Genomic DNA, 21,055 nt, shown 5'->3' on the forward strand with positions numbered 1-21,055 from the left:
GCACACAAGAGCTCTCAGCAGAGAGATATGGGTGATGATCTACAATATCATCATCTTCCTTCCATTGGTTTTTGTCACCAACGTATCCCATAACACCCTATTGTGGTTTAATAATGCAATAAATACTATATTGTTTGGGATGATGTTGGCAGGATTTGGCATTATATTTATATATAGTATATATAATACAGGAATGCTGAGAAAACAAGAAAATGATGGATTTGTCCATATGCATTTTAACACAAAGGTTGGGGTCTTCTGGGGGGGGGTTGGTTTTGGTAGCTTAGAGCAGTTACACATCCATAGTTCATTAAATTAGTTTCAAATTAATAGACTCCACCATGGTTCACTTGATTTAAGAAAGGTCGCTCTACAAACTCATTAAGACCTTATTTGAAAATCATGCTAGTTATGAATGTGAATAATGATGTCTACTTTAATGAAATGTGAAATCTACAGTAAAAGGCCATTGCAACTTGTCACCTTAGAATTCTAAGGTTATATATGACATTTTTGTCAAAATTGAGTTATTCATATATTCTTATTCTGTGACAACCTATTAACGTTACGTGATGTTGATCTACAAAGTCTAACTTGGTTCTGTTGATGAGTTCATCAGCACTTTGAAAGGACACAAGAGGAATAGTCAGTATCCAATTTGAAAGATCCTATCTTTATCTATTTTTTTCCATTTTTACAATCAAGTTCTTAATTTAATTTTTATTTAAAAATATTAAGCCTTCAAGGTCAAATAGTCAAGAATTTAATTGATGGGTTCTTAATAACAACAATAAACATTAGCATGTTATTTCAGCCAGACTATTTACCTGTCATACTTTCTGTGGAACAAAGTCCTGGGCCCGTATCCCTAAAGATTCTGAGAATCCTCTCAGAGAGCTCCTAACTTAACCTAAAAATTCCTTGCCAAGAGTTTTAGCTTAGAAGTGATTCCAGTGAACTCTGAGCAAGGAATGGATGGAAAATCCTATCTTAGTGAGGAGGTGTGGTTGACCCCGTTGCTAGGTATGAGTCATCATTTCAAAAGCCGGGATTGGTTGATCCTACAAGTTTGATGAAAATGAACTTTTGGTGATAATGAGCAAAGGATGTACCCTCAAATCAATAAACATAATTATACAATCTAATCTTATGCAGACTGTAATTGTAAATAATATTTCACTTTCAAGAAAATATCTGGAAAATGAATAGTAAGCTGTAGGGGTTATAGCCTAACATTAGAATCTAAAATATGTGAAAACTTAAGCTCATTACACCCTGTTCAAATAATGATTCGTGTCTTATTTGCTCAGATTAATATCCTAGCTGGCATATTTTGTACTTTCACTCCCATATGGACCCCATTGAAAACAAGATGGCCTATCTCAAGGGGCTGTCCGTAATGAAGTAGAAATTACAACGTTACAACTCAGTGTGGTCTTAACGAGGGTAACACGGCTCAGCTTTTATCAATGTCTGTGATTGCTGGCTGGTCTATTTATGAAGGCTTGTTAATAAATATCCTACAAACACAGAAAATGGAGAAAAAAAGGAATCGCAAGCCAAACTGGACTGAGGAGCAAGGTTTGTTGCTGGCCCAGTTGGTGAAGTAATTGCATCTCTAAGGAGGTCCACCACAAACATGATTCCTGCACGATCCAATCTGTAGCGTCTCAATAATTCTCTGTCATCCAGTGTTTGCAGGACATCTCTCCTGCCTCCTCTGTTGGCCATTTTGTGCAGCTGCTTAGGGGAACTCCTAAGCCACTAGAAGTCCTCTTCCCTGCTCTTAGCAGATCTCGCCTTAGGAGCCCTTTTAAGCGCTAGGAATCTTGAGGAATAGCTTTAATATTAACTGGGATTTTCGTGTCACTTTTAGGGGAAATTCTAAGAAAACGTCATGACTCTGAGAATTTTCTTAGAATTTGGCCGCTAGGAGCCACTTTTTGCACAAAAATTCTTTAGGGATACGGGCCCTGGTTCCTACCTAAATTTACATCTGCACAAGACTAAATATTTAGCACTGCCATTTGAACAAGAAAAGTTATGCGTCCTAAAATATCAAATCAATTTAATAGAAAGCAGTACATGTAACTATTTTGTAATGCGCTAATATGTTGACGCATTACTAAAGCACAAATTTTGTTTTACAACAAATTTTAAGTAATATGTGTTTCTTGAAAATGATTGCTTCAATTAATGTTTTGCAAGACAGAACCTTATAATTCATGTTTTTTTAGAATGAGAAGGTTTTATCTGCATTTGACCTGTTACAGAAATCCCCATTTACAAATTTGAGATGATTTTAAAATTGTACATTTATAATACACTAAGGGTCTGTCTTGTTCATGTATGAAAGATAGAACCTTATACTTCCAAAGTGATTAACTATTGTACTTTGAATTCGCTGGGGCTCCCCATTGTTCAAATACAGGGAATACAGGGGAAAACAGAACCCTAAAATTTCTGGTCACTGTATGATTAATCGACATACAAATTAGCATGCCGATCTTAGTTCACAAATAAAAGATTTTTCATCATTTACACCCTCTTGTCAAAACCAAACAATATCAGCGCTTATTGACTTCCATTGTATAGACTCAAAACCAATTAAAAACGTTATTATATATATAAATTATATATACAATATATAAATAAACTTTATATATAAACTTTTGGGTAAACTAAACTTTTACACATTTAATTGCATAAAAAAGAGGTATTTTATTAATTAGATAAAAAACAAACAAATCAAAACGTAAAAATGTACTGTACATTCATTTAAACATCAAATTGGTCATAATAAAATTGCTATATGTAAAAGTTATTTCACGACAACAAATAAACAGTAGTTACGTCAAAAAAACTGCTTTCATTGATGCTGTATTACTCATATTTCATGACCACAATATGACAATGAAGTTGTGGTTTTGAAAACAATTGTAACATTTATTATGGTACATACTGTATAGGGTCCTACATTGTTTAAATTAACAAGCCCTGTACAACATTGTGATGGTGGCCCCCACTGTCTGCCCTGATTTGTTTCAATATTAGGTACCATTCAAGTCATACACAAGAACAATCCATCAATTCAAAATGAATAATAGACGTGCATAAATTTAGCACAAATTCCATTCAACCCCTAATTTTTTAAAACTACACTCTTAAAAAAACGGTGCTTTAAAAGGTTCTTCGATACCTTTTGGTTCCAATAAAAACCTTTGAAGGGGTGCTGCAACGATGTGTCTGACTTCTTGACAATGTTAAACTTGCTGTCTTCTCATGCTTAACATGGTCACCTTGTCAAAAAACTACAAAATCGCCGTATTATGTAATATTTCTGTGCTTGAAACACTCCCCCAGCAATCGTACAGGTTTCGAAAGTTATATATTCCAAACATTATAAACTGTTTCGTAACAATTTGTCTTAGTCCCTTATTGGACAATTCTCCCGGAAAGGCAGCCGGCACGCCCTCGCGGCAGCAAGGAGAGCAGGAGAAGGAGCATGCGCAGACGTCACTTTCACTTGTGTGCAGGAGAGAGCATACGTTCGTACACAAGTTCTGTTTTTGGTTTGGTCACTGCATTTGGGTGATGAATGTTATAAATGGTGGATATAATGCTGGATTTGGAGAGCATTTGAAACTGATATATGGAGCCGTCCCACAGCTAAAAGATGCCGGATATGAACCGCAAACTGATGTCTGTGTTTTGTTGACAATGGGTGCGCACGTGCTTTAGTTCAGCCTTACCCCTCCCCCACGTATGCGCCGAATGAATTCAGAAGTAATCGTACAGCTGTATCTATCTTTTATAAAAGTGATCTTACTAAATACTCTTCGAAAATACGAAGTATGCAATACTACTCTATAGGTACTCAAGATTAATATGAGATTGTCAGAAACCGTGTGTGTTAGGCCGCTTTAACATCTGAAGAACCTTTCTGTTTCACAGAAGGTTCTTTGTGGCTAAAAAAAGTTATTCAGATTATAAGAGTAAGAAAGATCGCTGTGAAGAGCCTTTTAAGCACCTTTATTTTTAAGAGTGTACACTTCAAAGAGGATCTTTATGGATCCTTCGCAGTTCAGGGCCTGGGACAATCTTCCGTTTACTGCACTGTGAATGAATCAATGATATTCGTAAACATATCCCATAATCAAACAGAATTTACAAAAGGATTGATAATCTCTCTGCAACACCTGAACAAGGTGGATATAATGAGTATTTCAGCTCAGTTGGTAGAGCATTGCGTTGACAGCAGAGCTCTAAGGTGTAAATTAGATTGCCAGGGAAAACACATCCTATGAAATACGTACTGTATTACTACAGTAAAATACACTGTAAATCACAAAAGATAAAATTGTATGTCAAATGCATACATATGATCCAAGTTCACCCACCTGGTACTGTCACTGTAACATCATTATTATCATCTCAACAAAGAATCTCATGCAAGATATTTTCTTGTAAGTAATTGAGAGTAAATGTTTACTAAATCTCACCGTGACTGAAAGCTGTTTCTCTAACTTACTTCCTAAAGTCATACGTAACCTAAAGAGACAAAACATCATGAGCATCTTATGAGTTAAAACATATTTGAGATGATTAGCCCTATAACACACGGGGACCCATGAAGTGCCAAAACCTTCCAATGTTCAGCTATGTAGATGTAAATTAGGGATTTACAATCCTATCTTGGCACAGCACATTTTGCTTATCAGACACAGTTCAGAAGTCATCTACTTTATTCTAATGAGATGAGGAAAGCATACATTTGTAATGCTGGGGGAAAGGTTAGGAAGCACTCATTTAAAGGATTGAAGGAAGAAGACATTGCCACATTTGTGACATAGCACCCTTAAAGGTGAAATGTATAATTTCAGCGCTAAACTTCTAAAAGCCTACAATATGTGCAGTGTTTTTACATGCCAGGAAATCAGAGTTCTTAAATAGTATTTCAATATGAATGCAACTGGTCCAAACAGTCTTTACTTTGAATCCGTTATCTGCTCATTATTTTCAACCTGATCTCACTGGAAACATACTTTTTTATAAAGATTTTGAATTTGTTATTTGTGAATCATACAAAAGCAAGCATGAAGGTCCTTCCCTAAACACAGCCATCACTGTGCCAAAGCAAATTGCATGAAAACGTATGAATAAGATTGTAAAAATTCATACAAATTACCCACCAATTGAGCAAGATTTAAAATAGTAATGAACGTCGTGAGATTGTGTTGTTATAACAGACCATTTTATCAATGTACCAGTCTTTACATTCCTACAATAACGGCATGTCTCTTCAGGACCAGATGCCTAATGACATTTCTTCCTTCATTTATTACTTGGCCATCTCTACAAATTCCCTGTTCCCACTGTATAAACTCAGTCCTTTGGTGACAATGGGTGAACAGGTGTTGAGCATAAAGAGTTTAGTCCACGCCCAAAGCCTTCAGCTGTCTCTCGATCTCTGCGTCTGAGATGGTGGCAGGTTTAGACTTTGCAGGGGAAGCTCCGGGAAGACATTTTCCTGCTGCGGGGGCTCTTACCATCTGCAAAAAACACAATTACAGCCATTTATGAAAGCAGTAAATCTTAACATTTCACAGCTCAACTAGTGCTTATACTCGATAACCATAAGCCTCATGGTTTAATTGTCATATTGGGGGATTGAAAGAATGTGTTCATCGTCTATCCCAAAATAAATGTTCGACAAAAGAGAACCCAAGCACTTTTGGGGGGCAAAAACAGAACAAAGAAGCTGTGCTTATGGTAATAGGAGTATTACACTTTGGCCTGAGGAAACACACATCTGTTGCATAGGCACAATGATTCTGCATCTCATGAATGTAAAAAAACTGCCTACAGTAATCACAAGCACAGCTAGAGTCCACACATCTGCTAAAATCAGCCTTTGGGCTGCCAGTCTCACATTTTAAACAGTTTTTTTGGCTTCTATATTGCTTTAATTATTAAGTGGTACATTTTCAAAACTTTTAGGTCAACACCGATCACTCTTCATCTTTCATCTTTGAATGAACTTCTTTCATGCAAAACCTGCTATTGTGCTTCTGAAAATTAGTACGATATTGTGAGGAGTATTAAATCTAATTTATTATATTTTAATCACCAGAATGATCTAAGTTTAATGTATTTAATTATTTTAAATAAAAGAGAAGTCAAAATGAAACACTTATTAGGGGGTAAAAATCTAGTATATCATTTTAAAGGGCCGCAATCCCAGAAAATGCACTTTTAAATGTTTATCTGCCAGAAATTGAGTCGCCAGGGTGTGTGCAGAAACACCCTGTAATTATACAAATCCATCTATTCTTCTTTTTGTAATCTCCTTTAAACCACAACAGTGACAAAACAGGCTGTTGGGGATCCCCTAACAATCTGATGTCACATTGATTTACGCCTGCCCATGAGCACTTAGCACCCTTTTTCAGAGCAGATCTAGCCACTAGCCAGCGACAAAGATGTCTAAGAAACAACAAATGTGAGCTGTTGTTGAATGTAAAATGGAACATAAAAGTACCCCGGGAGGAGAACTTTCCGACGAGCCTGGTTGTGGGCCGGAGTTATAACGATCGAAAGTCCCAGGCGGGACGATGATGACTAAGCAAAAAATAATTTCTTTTTTTCGGATTGACAAACCAAATTCACCGGCAGCTGTATCCCCGGTCTGGAAAGACTAATAGAAACGAGCAAGGACTTGTTGGAAATGTCTCCGCCGGCGCATTCAAACGACGCTGACCACGAGTCGATGTGATCCCTAGGTCGGGAGCAATAGCTTCCTGTAGCCGGAAAGGTAGCAGTATCTGTCAGTATAGCATGGATTTCGCCCAAAAAAAAAATTCTCAAGAGTGGATCAGTACCAGCTGTTCAAGATCAAGCTTCATCTCCAGAAGAAGTACGTATAACACATCGTTTTTAAATCGCCTTTCCTAAATAATGTGTTTAGCACATTAGCGGCTGTTGTTTACATGTTCGCGGTTTCACTATATATTTTGCCTATATCTGTGTTTGTGTCTGTTAGTAATATGCATACACATGATTAAACATCAATGGCCAACATTTCATACAGCTTATGTTGTTCTATGTTTTTATCTTCTCCAATTAATTTGCAAAGAGACACACAAAGAGACACACACAAAAACGCCGAGTTTGCCATTGCAGCCACAAATGGCCATGTTCAACATATTGTAATGAAAGATACGTGGTGTATTTTGAGCTGAAACTTTACAGAGACATTCTGGGGATACCACTGACTATTTTACATTGCAGAAAACATCTGGATTTGCAGCCCTTTAAATAAAACTAAAAAATATAGTTATTTAAAAATTAGCATTTTTGATTATCTGTTGAGGTTGAGCATAGATAATATTAAGAAAACAACTGTAAAAACAGAACCAAAGCGATAAAAAACCCTAAACAAAAATGGTAGAACGTTTCTTACTTTTCCTGAGATCTCAATGCCGATTTCATCAAGCACTTGGTTTACGATGTCCTGGCATTCTTCTTCATCGCCAGATTCATCAAAAATCTCATCTAGCGTATCATTAACTAAGGGCAGAAATCGGATGGTTTCACATGTTTAATCAGGTAAAAGTTGATTGTATTACCTAATTTCTACAAAAGGCAGACTTACTCATGTCCTCCGTCATTCCCATTTTTAAGTTTTCCTTCTGAAAGTCCTGCATGGATTGTAGCGTCTTCTTGGGATCCATTCTTTTATTGACATCCTGCATAGTCTGAGAGACAGAAAAAGTTCAATCCATTCATCAGATTCCACAGGAGAAACGCGGCATCCTTACAGTGCACAAAACAGTGATAAAAAACACATGCCCTGACAAAAATCCACCACAGACCAATACATTCTGAATACAGCTCAACATAAATCTCAACATCGTACAGTAAGTAGATAACACACAACATAAAAATAGGTCAAGTTGAGAGAAGCCTGTTTTACTGTCACTCTGGGTTTCTATCCAACATGGCAGATTAGACACAACAGGAAGACTCCTATCTGATTAGAGAGAATTATTTACACACATGCTTTCTGACAGCATCATTATCACCAATCTATTCAATAAATGATGCTGTTATTGACTACACATCCCAGGATACATTTCAGGAGGGGATACATTAATAATTGCTTCCTGTCTCATACAGTATGAATTAGATAGAGATGAAATTAATATTTTGTGAGTGTCAAACGGCCTATTTAACTGTGAATGGGTGAAAAGAAAACACCAAAGGGGATCCACATACTGAATTCAATTATAAAATGTGCGTATCACAGTGTTGGATACTGCTTGCCTCCAGTATACAGTACATAGTTCTGGTAAATGTCTGTAATTGTATATAGAGACCACTTCGTAAGATGTAAACAAACACTGGTCCAGAAGCACTTCTTGTTTCTTATTTTAAATTGTATTATTATTAAAAGCTCTATATATCAATTTTAAAATATGTGTTTAACATTTTGATTTGGTTATAATAATTGTTCTGTTAGTTGCATTTTGTTTAAACGTTTAAAAAAATGAAACAGGAAGTTCTTGTGGACTGGTGCTGGACCAGAGATGTTTGCGTCTTCCGAATTGACCGAATTTCTACTTAGTGAAGAAAAAGTCACAGGAATGGATGGAATTTGGACAAGTTTAGACACCAAAGCTGTCTCATATTTCACTCTTTTGACTATAAGTCAAATTGCTACATTTATTCTTCAATAATTAGACCTTATACAGAAAGAAAAAAATACCACTTTGCTACAATTTAAAATTGTTTGCTATTTGTATTTATTGGTTAGTTACTGACCAAGTACATGAAAAATTCTGTGTTGAATTACCGTCTCCTAACCTTACCTCAATTTGCAACGGTAAGCTTATAGTAATGACTTTTAATTGATCCTGTAAGGAACAATTTTATGGAAAATGTTAGTTTGACGTAATTTGACTTTAAACAACAAAGACAGGTATGTAAAGTAACCCTGTGTTTTATGTTTCAAACAGAGATGCAGATATACAGTACAGTGTCAAAAGCTCTAAATAAATTGAAACGCCCCAAACAAGAATTATCTGGCTCATCAAGTTATCGTTCAGAAGCGCCACATAAATTAGTGTTAATGTAAGCAGTTGCGCATAGAACCAGAGATACTAAGAGGGCATTTACATGATAACGGTTTCAACTAAAACGCAAATTAAATGCGTTTTGGCTGTTAATTTACAAATCCTCCAGTTTTGGGGGACTAAAAACACGTTTTGAAAACGATGGCATTATCGTTTCCGTGTAAACTCTGAAGGTGGCGTAAGCATGTGTTTTCCCCAACAATAATGGCGGCCTCCATGCTACATGTTTGTGCCGCGTGACAAACTTACTATAATTTTTTCAGCACATAGATTTACTGCACCATTACAACCAGCGAAGACCTAGTAAATACTATAAACATGCCGACAAATTGTATTAAAAGAGCTTTTTAAATTAAAAGAGTGCATGCAGATGTGCGCAAGCATGTAGGGTTTCTTTATAGTGCCATCCACTGGCCTGGCATGCATTTAACATAGTTTTTATTTGTTTTCCCAGATCCACGTAAGTGCAGATCGTTTTGACAAAGCTGTCGTGTGTACATTAAACTTTTCAAAAAGCCTATGAAAAGCTTTTCCGTTTTATATTGTGTAAAATTATAAACTGGGTCACAATAGTGAACTTAAAAGCTATTCAACAACATGCTAATTAAAGCCTATTTAAGCATTCCTTTGAAGTACAGTGCTGCATAAGGGATTCTGTTTTTCTAGCGCTTCCCGGCAAAAAAACAGACTACATGTGAATAATACAGGGACATTGGGGGAAATAACAGGATTCCCAGCCCAAAAGGGTTCTCTATACTACATCTCATAGAATACAGAGGAAGGGACTGCTGAAATTCAAGTGACAATCCTGCAATACCAGAAACAATAGCCAGACGGGCACATTTGGGGATGTTATAGTACCTTTGCTGTAGTAGACATGGCTCCTGCCATCTTCATCTGAGAGTTCATGACCTTGGTTTGTGTGGACATGGAGGTGACCTTAGAGCTTACAGCATAGGTTCGATTCTTCTGTTTTCTAAGCTGTACAAGTTGCTTGGCTAAAATTTTACAGGCTTCTCTGTTTCCAGTCTTGGCCATTTTCTTGATTTCCATTTCCTGTTAAAAAAAAAAATGCCACTTTAGTTTCCAATGGTAAACAATAATGGTAGCATCTATACACATACTGTCATAGGACCTCTGTATTTTATTTCGGGACAACCAAACAGGTCAACCAGACAGACAAAGCAACAGCAGAGGTGTTCAAGATGTAACTCAACAGAGCACTTAAAACAGATTACATTTGTCATGTTTCTTGTTTAGATCCCAATTTCTGTTCGTTCTTTAAATTAGTAAACGTCTGATCAGTTCTATGCCCTGAAGAATTTGAGGCAATAAATGTTTTTCTTCATTCAGTTTGGGAAAAATAAGTGTTTGTGTATACAGAGCAATCCCATGGGACTGAGTGATAGTCTGGGCATCCCATCAGCTTTAAATGCTCTGCACTTACAAGGCAAACACTATGTGATTTTAAACCACTAGAATGGAAAGTATTGTAAGCCTAGACAAAAATGTTTCTTATAAATAACTCATAGCATCTTGTATAAGTCAAAAAATGTAGGCTTACTTGAGTTATACTTATTCAAAGAGAACTAAAAAATAATCTACTGAGGTCATGAAATGCGGAAATCTTTAGAGAATCTTAAAATGGGAAAGTGTAATTTTCTTAGCCTTGAGTCTTAAAGGTAGGTCACCAGGTATAACAATAAAAAAAGAAACAAAAGTTATAACAATAACTATAAAGTTTTACAAAATCGTTCAAAATTCAAGACAACTGTAAAAATCATAAGTTACACGTCCATCCATCCATTTTCTTCCGCTTTATCCGGGGCCGGGTCGCGGGGGCAGCAGTCTAAGCAGGGATGCCTAGACTTCCCTCTCCCTAGACACTTCCTCCAGCTCTTCCGGGGGGACACCGAGGCGTTCCCAGGCCAGCCGGGAGACATAGTCCCTCCAGCGTGTCCTAGGTCTTCTCCTGGTGGGACGTGCCCGGAACACCTTCCCGGGAAGGGCGTCCAGGGGGCATCCGGAAAAGATGCCCTAGCCACCTCAGCTGGCCCCTCTCGATGTGGAGGAGCAGCGGCTCTACTCTGAGCTCCTCCCGAGTGACTGAGCTTCTCACCCTATCTCTAAGGGATCGCCCAGCCACCCTGCGGAGAAAGCACGTTCGGCCGCCTGTAGAAGGCTGAGAAGTGTGATCCCTGATAGTTGGAGCAAACCCTCCGGTCCCCCTTCTTAAAAAGAGGGACCACCACCCCGGTCTGCCAGTCCAAAGGCACAAGTTACACGTATAAAGTAATTTATTTATTTGTTTACATGTATTTCTAAAATACATTTACAAAACGGTTCAACAAGAAGACAGTTTTTACAGGGAAAAACTTTTATTTCATGGTTTATTTGTCTTTATAGTAGTTTTTTTACAGTAGTTTTTTTCCCCACCACAGACAATACAGCAGTACCATACAACCGCATCACTTTCAACAATTATAGCCAATGAAAAAACATTTAAAATGTATCGTTTTGCCACCCAGAATACAGAATATGGTAAAATCTGGGTGAACTTTTCTTTAATGTGATCATGGGTCGAATGGTTTCACTTAATGTTAAATAAGTCCCTGGTGTCCCCAGAGTGTGTTTGTGAACTTTTAGCTCAAAAAACACCACAGATCTTTTAACATACCATGCGCCCACTTTTGAATGCCAGGAGAAACGCGCTGTTTTGGTGTGTGTCTCTTTAAATGCAAGAGAGCTGCTAGTCTCCGCCCCCTTTTCAGCAGAAACTGTGCAGTAAGCGAACGAGAAACAAGGTCTCGTCTTTGAACACCAAACACATTGTTTCCGATCAGCATTCCGATGACCACATTAGGGAAAGAGAACCGCGTTGCGTGTTTACAAACCATACACACAGTTTTCTGAAGTGAAGATACTCGAGACAAACACATCGCTATTTCTCTCAATGAAATTAACGTAACACATGACAATCCCGCCGCATGTTTACAAGCCACAGACATCGCATTCTAATAATGAACGGACAAACGTGTCACAGTGACATTTTATCTACTTTAAGTTGCCGCAGGACCCTGGGGTCTTACTTAAAAAATATCTGTACTTACAATGTCTTTATTTGTAGCTTTGCCTCGCTCAGTGTGGATGATTTCCATTGAAAACTAAATAAATCCATTGCTCTCTGTCTCCCGTGAGTCTGGGAACATGTTTTGTGCAGCCAACAACAAAACAGTTCGTAAGCTTTGCTACTTTTTCCATCGTGTTGGAACTTCATACGTGTGAAAACAACAATGGCGGCGGCGCGATTGGACACTTTCAGATCAAGGGGCGGAAATATTATAATATGAACGGCTACTTACGTCAGTAAGAGCGCGATTTCTGAAGCGCTCGTTTTCTCAAAGGCTTGCAGAGATGTGCTCGCATAAAAAAGTTAATGATTTGTCTTTTTCACGTTTTCTGAGTTTGCAGGTGCACTAGAGACCCGATTTTAGCATTTAAACATGGAAAAAGTCTGTTTTTCATAAAACGTCCCATTTAAGCAGTTAAAGGCATGGTGGGTGATCCTGTCCAGAAACATTTTTTCTCATGTTGTTTGGAAATCTCTTTACATCCTGATAGCAATCAAGAAGTATAGTGGTCAAATCATATTTTTATAATTATATTTCATCTGTGAAAGGAGTAGAACCAAAAAACGCTTGCCCGATCAAAACGATCTGGCCGATTACTGGTCAGGTGTAAATTTTCAGCCAACATATTTTGAATACCACTGCGCACCCTGTTCATGCAGATATTATACGTCATCAGCGCCGCAGCGCGCCCACGCTGTGTCAATGCAGGGAGAATGGTCGACATTCTGCAACAATCTAACTTTCCTGTGGAATCGACGACAAGTAAATCTTCAAAACGAAAGTCCGATTTTTAATTCGAAATAACAGCTTTTTGGTAAGTTTAAATTGTTTTATAATTTTTACCTATTAATAGCTTAATGAGTTATTCTTGCATGTAATATAACACAGTTTCTTTGGTTCGCCGGTATATGCAAAGAGTATATATATACGCGTATCCCCTTTGAGAAGTTCTTTCAATGTTGAACTTTGGTTATGTGCACTTGGTAAAAACATGGGTTTCTGCCATCATGTTTGATTTTACCGGGTTGATTGGGTGAATAAGTGTTAAGACCCGTATAAGATAAGTAATGTTGTTGGTCAACGAAGATGTAAGGAGAGTTTTTTTTTTATCGGGTGACTGAGGGGATCTGTCGGGGGGGGGAAATATCTAACGTTTATATCCGCAAACCGCAAGTTATATTTAGATTTTCTTTAGTGGTTTGTAAATTTATGTGCCCTGGTTGACACAGGGTATGTTGTTCGCCCATGAGAGAGAGCAGCAGCACGTTCGGCTAGCATTAAATTAGATGCCGGATCACATAGTGCAGTTGAAAGTGTTTTTTGTGCTACAAGCTATAATAGTGCCGGGCTGGACGTATTCATTTTGTTGTGGGACGCGATTAAAAGAAAGCTGCCAATTGAAAAGTGTATTGAAAATATCAGGTTAATATCCATCCATCCATCCATTTTCTTCCGCTTCATCCGGAGCCGGGTCGCGGGGGCAGCAGTCTAAGCAGGGATGCCCAGACTTCCCTCTCCCTAGACACTTCCTCCAGCTCTTCCGGGGGGACACCGAGGCGTTCCCAAGGCCAGCCGGGAGACATAGTCCCTCCAGCGTGTCCTGGGTCTTCCCCGGGGTCTCCTCCCGGTGGGACATGCCCGGGAAGGCGTCCAGGGAGCATCCTGAAAAGATGCCCAAGCCACCTCAGCTGGCCCCTCTCGATGTGGAGGAGCAGCGGCTCTACTCTGAGCTCCTCCCGAGTGACCGAGCTTCTCACCCTATCTCTAAGGGATCACCCAGCCACCCTGCGGAGAAAGCTCATTTCAGCCGCCTGTATCCGGGATCTTGTCCTTTCGGTCATGACCCACAGCTCATGACCATAGGTGAGAGTAGGAATGTAGATTGACCGGTAAATCGAGAGCTTCGCCTTGCGGCTCAGCTCCTTCTTCACCACAACGGACCGGTACAGCGACCGCATTACTGCAGAGGCTGCACTGATCCGACTGTCAATCTCCTGTTCCATCCTTCCCTCACTCGTCAACATGACCCCAAGATACTTGAACTCCTCCACTTGAGGCAGGAACTCTCCACCAACCTGAAGTGAGCAAGCCACCCTTTTCCGACTGAGAACAATGGGCTCGGATTTGGAGTGCTGATTCTCATCCCAGTCGCTTCACACTCGGCTGCAAACCGTCCCAGTGCATGCTAAAGGTCATGGTCTGATGGGGCCAGCAGAACAACATCATCCGCAAAGAGCAGAGATGAAATCGTGTGGTCCCCAAACCCTGGCTGCGCCTAGAAATTCTGTCCATAAAAATTATGAACAGAACCGGCGATAAAGGGCAGCCCTGCCGGAGTCCAACCCACACCGGGAACAAGTCTGACTTACTGCCGGCAATGCGAACCAAGCTCCTGCTCCGGTGCCTCTCAGGTAAATATTCCCCAGGGGAGATATATATGGTTTATTTTTAGGTATATTGGTTATTTCCAGCTGTACATCTCTCTATTTGAGTTTAATTTGTATTGCATTTTTAGGGATTATTCATACCTGAAATCTATATATACACATCTTCATAATTCTATTGATTTGTAGGTAAATTTCATTTTGTTTTTTTTCTATATTATAAATAAATCTCTTTAACTTAAATTTCTCTAGGTCATTCATTTATTATCCAAGCTAACAGAGAGGGGGATTTAATACATAGTCGAGAGACAATAATAACAAGGATCTGGTGCTCCACGCTATAGAGTTTAGTTCAGGAAAACCTGGGAGGGCAGGGGGCGCTACACATTTTTTTCAAGATGGAGACAGCTCCGAAAGGGAAAGGGTCTGAAAGTTGATATCATGGTTGCTCTCTTTCTTTTGGACAGGTATGTAGGCTACAAGAATTTAATCGTTACCTAGATTTACAAAATACATTCATGTGTTTTGAGGAGGCGTGGCTTTGTACGGTGAATTGCATAAAGGGTGGGATGATAATTTCAGTGATAGCAGGTTTAAATTAGCACCTTTCCAAATCGACCACTCCACCTTTAAATATGTCGACTCAACCTATAGTTTGAACAGTCGAAGAGAAGCAGGCCAGAGGGATGGACAGAATATTTTACAACCTGTCTGTTAACAGATCATGCCTCTAGAGGTGAAAAAACACACACCACGCAGCTTGAACAGTCATTATTATAATTAAAAAGAATCATACTTGTTACAACTACAAAGCCCAAGCTTGCTCATCTTAATATTTAACTCAGCAGATCCTGCTTTCTCCTGTGTGTTCTTAATGTCAGTCTCTCAGGTAAACTCATGCTGATCAGCTGCTTTAGCACATTAGCTGGAACAGACTCTAATAGACCAGGTGCTACTCGACACCTCACACGATGCCTGCTAAGCAATATGCCAGCACTCACTCACATTAAATGCATCAACGTGCGTGCACACACATGGTCAGAGTACTGTCCCACTTTACCACACAAACTGCATCTCACTATAGTAGCTTCTCATACTGGGCATACTGGGCATGTTTGCCTGTCATGAACAAAATATGACTGAAGTAAGGCTAGGTTTACTGTTACACCCTAATAAAAATGATGTGCCATGTTTATAAATATTCATGTGGAGAGAGCTGAGTGAGATGGAGCTGTAGAATGAGGCCTATTAGAGATGTTTTATGAGCATGTCAGCCACAGGGCAGCACTTTAGATTGGAAAACTAGAATAAAACTGAGAGACTATGTGCTTAACAAAAATATAGAAAACATCAGAAATACAGCACGGTGCAACATCACTGGCTTTGTTGTAGCTCTATATAAGAAAGACCCACTTAGATGATTAATAATTAGATTTTGAAAATCTAATTTGCACATACACATATTTAAATAATGATGCCATTTTTTGCTTCTCCGATATTCTGCCTTTGTTCATTGTGTTAGTAAAGAAAATAACACAATCTATTTTTTTATTCTTGAAATAAATCTGAAAAAAGGTAAAAGGAAAACCAGACTACACTGCAGCTACCTTTCAATGTAGATCGTCTTAAGAAATTGAAATATAAGATAACAAAGAAAAAACGTACATAATTTCAATAAAGATGAACAAAAAGGATCTCTCTCGGGAGGTAATTATACATGTCTCTGTTTATAGCTCATTTAAGGGAAAGTGAGGAGAAAATCGAATTTCTTCAGAGTGCAGTGGGTCCATTATTAACACTTTCAAGCGACCCTCAAGAGTATTGAGCACTTAACATACTTTCTATCAGAGTTTGTAGGCATCAGGGCGAGGTTGATGCCGCACGGGAGGAGGTGGAAGCTGCGACATAAAGTAAGTCAACAGATATGAAACTGTTTTGCTTCACTTACCATTTGCCTCTCCTGTCTCTCCAGGGCAGCTCTGTCTCTGGTGATTTGTCTCTGGGTGCCTCTCAGCTCTTTGGTCTGCTCCTTAATGATATCTGTGACACAAAAGGGTCGAGGAGGAACATGCAATAAAACAGTCTGGAAAATCCTCATGCAGTTCATTGATCCGAAACTATGAGTTTTTTTCTCCTTCATTCTCTCTCTTTCTTTCTCTCTCTCTTAATCTCCCTCTCGTCAATCTTTCTCTTATGCACCCACAGAAGACAAAAATTACATGCACATATGTATATATATATAACTAAATCAAGTGAAACGTACGTTTTTTAAGTGAAATTTAACTTTTATTAAACTTGGTTGCAGATTCTTCTATAGAAAATGTGAGTGGTGCACAATTCTAAGGTGTTTGATATTGTGCTGCTATAGTTGCTCAGCTGTTTAAAGTGAAAACTGCCCTTATGTCTTTATAAGGATTTTAAAGCCATTTTGGCTGCTTGATAAAGGCTCTTTTTGCATCAATGTGTGAATAAAAATTTGCCAAGCACAAATACAGCTCTCTTCAATAAGACACTAACAATTGCTTGAAAATGTGTATTTGTAGATTATGCGTAGTATTACCATAATAATACCATTTTCAGGAAAGAAATGGAATGTAAAAATGTATGCTGCCCGAAGTGGGAGATAATACACACTCATACAGTACAATCATGCATTCAAAATGCTTAAATGCCAGATTTCGGATGCATTGTGTAAACTAAAACGCACCAGTATGTGAGGATAATATGGCATTGCAATGCTGTAAACTGTATGTCTGGAGTTGGTTTTACTGACATTATACGGCAGAATGCCTGAATTGCTACTAATGCATTTTCTTGAGAAACAGCAAAGCAGATGGACAGAAAACAAGTATCGGTAGTAAAAGTCAACCAGATTACACTCACAGTTGAGTGGAGCAAAATGACCTGTTCCTCAATTGTCTAAATTACTTTAAACCAGTGGTTCTCAACTCTGGCCCAGGAGATCCATATTTCTGAGTTTAGCCCCGACTCTGGTTAAATATACCTGAACAATCTAATCAGCAACAGACGCATTTCACTTAATGCGGGGCTACGCAAATTGCTTGGCGTATTACATTAAAGTAGCGCGATAGCGATTCGAATGCTTATGGAGCCGTCGGCATTTCAACCGCTCTTGCGGTACTTTAATGACATAGACATACGCCGATAAATTTGAGCAACGCCGCATTAAGTTGAACGCATCTTTTTCTAAACACACTAATTATCTTGTTCATGTGTGTTTTATCAGAGTTGCAGTGGGTGAAAAAAACATGAGCTTTAAAAAGTACCCTTGTTCTTCCCCGACATGCTTACATAATGCTTAAGTTAAACTGGCATTATTTTTAATTTCTGTGCTTAATGTCGCTTAATCATTGAACAATGGACCGGATACCTATATGTTGAACATTACTATGTCATCTCTATGAATATTCAGGGTCGATATAACAATAATAACTTTTGAATCCAAACATTGCCTAATAAGACCGGAGACAGGGGGCCAAGACCTACATGATAAAGAACATCACATATTCTTGCACTAAAGGGAAAGGCAAAGCATTAGCACTCAACCTTCACCCTCACACCCCTCCTCTCTAAGGATGCCCGAACGTGGAGCCAGAGTGCCTGTAGGGAAGTTACGCTCTCCTACACAGCAATCAGCCCTAGTGCCCTCATGAATGCCAATCATATCATAACATCCCATGTGTTTATTGGACACTGTTAGAGCACACGGAACATCCGTTATGAGGACACTGGTTTAAAAGAATCAAGATGAGCAAACAAATGTATTCTGTGAAATGTCAATGAATCAGATAATGAATATGTGTAGTTTGAGGTAACTCCATGTGTTATTTATAATCCCACTATAGAAAAAAAGTGATGGTTAATCAATAAGATTTTAGACTATATAAGTTTTGACTATATAATAAGAAGATGTAACAGTATAATATATAATAATATTCTTTTATAAAAAAGAACGAATTAATGGAAAATAAAGTTAAAGATAAAGATAAAATACATTTAAAACAAAAATAAATTAGAAAAAGTAAATTAGTTACATTTGAATTAAAAGTAAAAGTCAAGTAAAGTTAGGAAATCTGATTCTATAATGCAATAATGAAGTAATAATAAGTTGTACAAAAATGGAAATAGTAAGGCATGAACCAAATGAGGTAAATGTCCAAGAAAAGTCTCAAATAGTTCTTGTTTAAAGTTTTTTTTATAAGTTTTCATATAATTTTGTTTCTCGCCTATCCTTAAACATTGATTCGAGTTTGTGTACACGTATGAGTCTACGTAAAAGATGACGTGTCCGACAACGTATTATTGAGGGAGGGTTATCGTCTACAAAACTTGATGAGCGAAACCAGTTATGCCATCTGAGTGAATACTTTGGGATGTGGACTCTCCGCTCACCTTGGCAACAGCTGACATCAGGTGAACAAAGGCTTAGAAATGACCCACACACTTGGACTACAAAGTAAGTAAAGATTACAGTTGACTAAAATGATCTCATCTCATTCATCCACCAACATGTTTTCACATTTTGTTGCAATGATAATCTTTGGTGTCATGCATCACATGTGTAAGTCTGTATACTGTTGTCCTATAATAGCTAGTATGCCAGAAATAAATTATAATAAAAAGTGAGATGGTGAGACTGCTGTAGTTTTGAATTTACAGCTTAACGCTGTCCAACTGAGAAATAAAAGTAGTGGTGAATAAGTGTTGTAGTGTATATAACTGTTGAAAGTGGGTTAAAAGTGTGGAAAATGTTATCCAACAATGTGTCCCAATGACATAAAAGTTATTTAGTTTTATGTTTTACAAGTGAGTTGCTGACAAATATATCATATTGTGTGACAGCAAACATTTAGAAAAAAACTAACAATGAAGATCTCTCTTATGCTACTTTTTATTAAAAATATAATTATAATATTCACAAGTTGACATATTTTGCTATGTCACACAATGGGACACAATTGTGTTGTGTGTTACATCCCAAACCAGCTAAACTTGTTAAATATTCTTATTTCAATCTGATCTACACACTACACCGTGTCCATTAAGTACATTATGAGCTATGAATGGAAACACTAATAATGTATGTTTGCTTCATTTAGAATGTGAGTGCAACGATTGTTTTGTTTGAGTACCTGTACAGCATCTGAATGAAATCATGCAATTTACATTGGTGTTTGATTCAGTATAACAGATCTAGATGTGATTTTGTTACTTGTTTCATGAAAAGGACAATTAACCTTAGTATATTATGTGTAATAGCCATGATTTATTGGCATATTGATTACCATTTGTATTTCCCCTGTTTTAAAACAAATATCATGGTTTAACTATTGCCGAAAAACAAATACCATTTTACCACAAATACCATAGTACTGTAGTACCATAGTACCATGGTTAATTTCCATAACGGATAATAAAATTATTAAAAAATCCGAATCACAAGTGAACAAAATAAAATAACGCAAAGCCTCTTCAATTAGTTCGCATGCCTCGGAATTCAGACAGCAAGACCGGTTTCAACCCAGTTTCAAAGTTTCAAAAAATGCAGCTACAAATGACAGCAGTCAAACAGGTGCAGACTAGAAATACAGTATTTGTGTGAATAAGTATAATAAACCAAAAGTGACTTACCATCGGCGGTCTTCTTTTTAAACAGAGATGCCATAATTACTTAGTTTTGGTTTTCTTTAACTGTCTAGTATAAAACTAGCTGATCTAAACACTATCTCACGTCCGGAGAAACTACACACTATCGATCTACTCAAAGGTTGAGATTTCCTTGTTTGTAAGCACAACTGACTTTTCAGCACATGATCCAATTGAGTCACGCAGGTTGTGACGTCACCGCAAGGGGTTTTATTCTGCAGCTCTTCTGACGTCCAATGGGGGGCAGTGTCTTACTCTTATTAATATCTTCTGCATGAACTAACCCACGTCCTCCTTTTGAACGGAAGCACGACTTTGGGAATGTCTGTCACTTTCACAGTGAAGCAAACTGCACAGCTGAAATGAGTTTTGTATGGCCCTTTATGACATGCATCTTCAGCTTAATATTTAACATAATTATTTATTGATATTGTGCTGTACACACTGTTTTCATGAACTCGTGATAAGTGATATTGAGTTATTGTACTTTTTAAAATCTGTCTAGACTGTAAAATTAGCCAGGGATGGCAAAAATATTACAGAAAAATGAAGTTCAAATTCCTATACATGTAGGCTACTCTTATGAATAAATGTGAGTTGCAACCCAAATCCTTTATGGGTTTTCCATAGAGTATATCAATTTTTTTATAATACTATATTAAACATAATACAGCATACCCACCACACACAAAGGATAACAAAGCACTAAAACGATTGTTTACTGCCATGCATTATAAAC

General features: G+C 37.9%; 1 protein-coding gene across 1 annotated transcript; it reads right to left on the minus strand.

Annotated features, from left to right (window-relative positions):
* Positions 1-4,016: 4,016 nt before the first annotated feature.
* Positions 4,017-20,470, minus strand: chmp2ba (charged multivesicular body protein 2Ba). The gene is made up of 6 exons (XM_056754092.1): positions 20,302-20,470; positions 16,598-16,689; positions 9,996-10,190; positions 7,655-7,757; positions 7,463-7,569; positions 4,017-5,552 (listed from the first exon to the last, which is right to left on the minus strand). Exons 1-6 carry the CDS (start codon positions 20,333-20,335, stop codon positions 5,433-5,435), a joined length of 651 nt encoding a protein of 216 aa, XP_056610070.1. The 5' UTR covers positions 20,336-20,470; the 3' UTR covers positions 4,017-5,432.
* Between the last annotated feature and the right edge of the window lie 585 nt (positions 20,471-21,055).

This window comes from Triplophysa dalaica, chromosome 8, assembly GCF_015846415.1.
Source record: "Triplophysa dalaica isolate WHDGS20190420 chromosome 8, ASM1584641v1, whole genome shotgun sequence".
NCBI classification, from domain to species: Eukaryota; Metazoa; Chordata; class Actinopteri; order Cypriniformes; family Nemacheilidae; genus Triplophysa; species Triplophysa dalaica.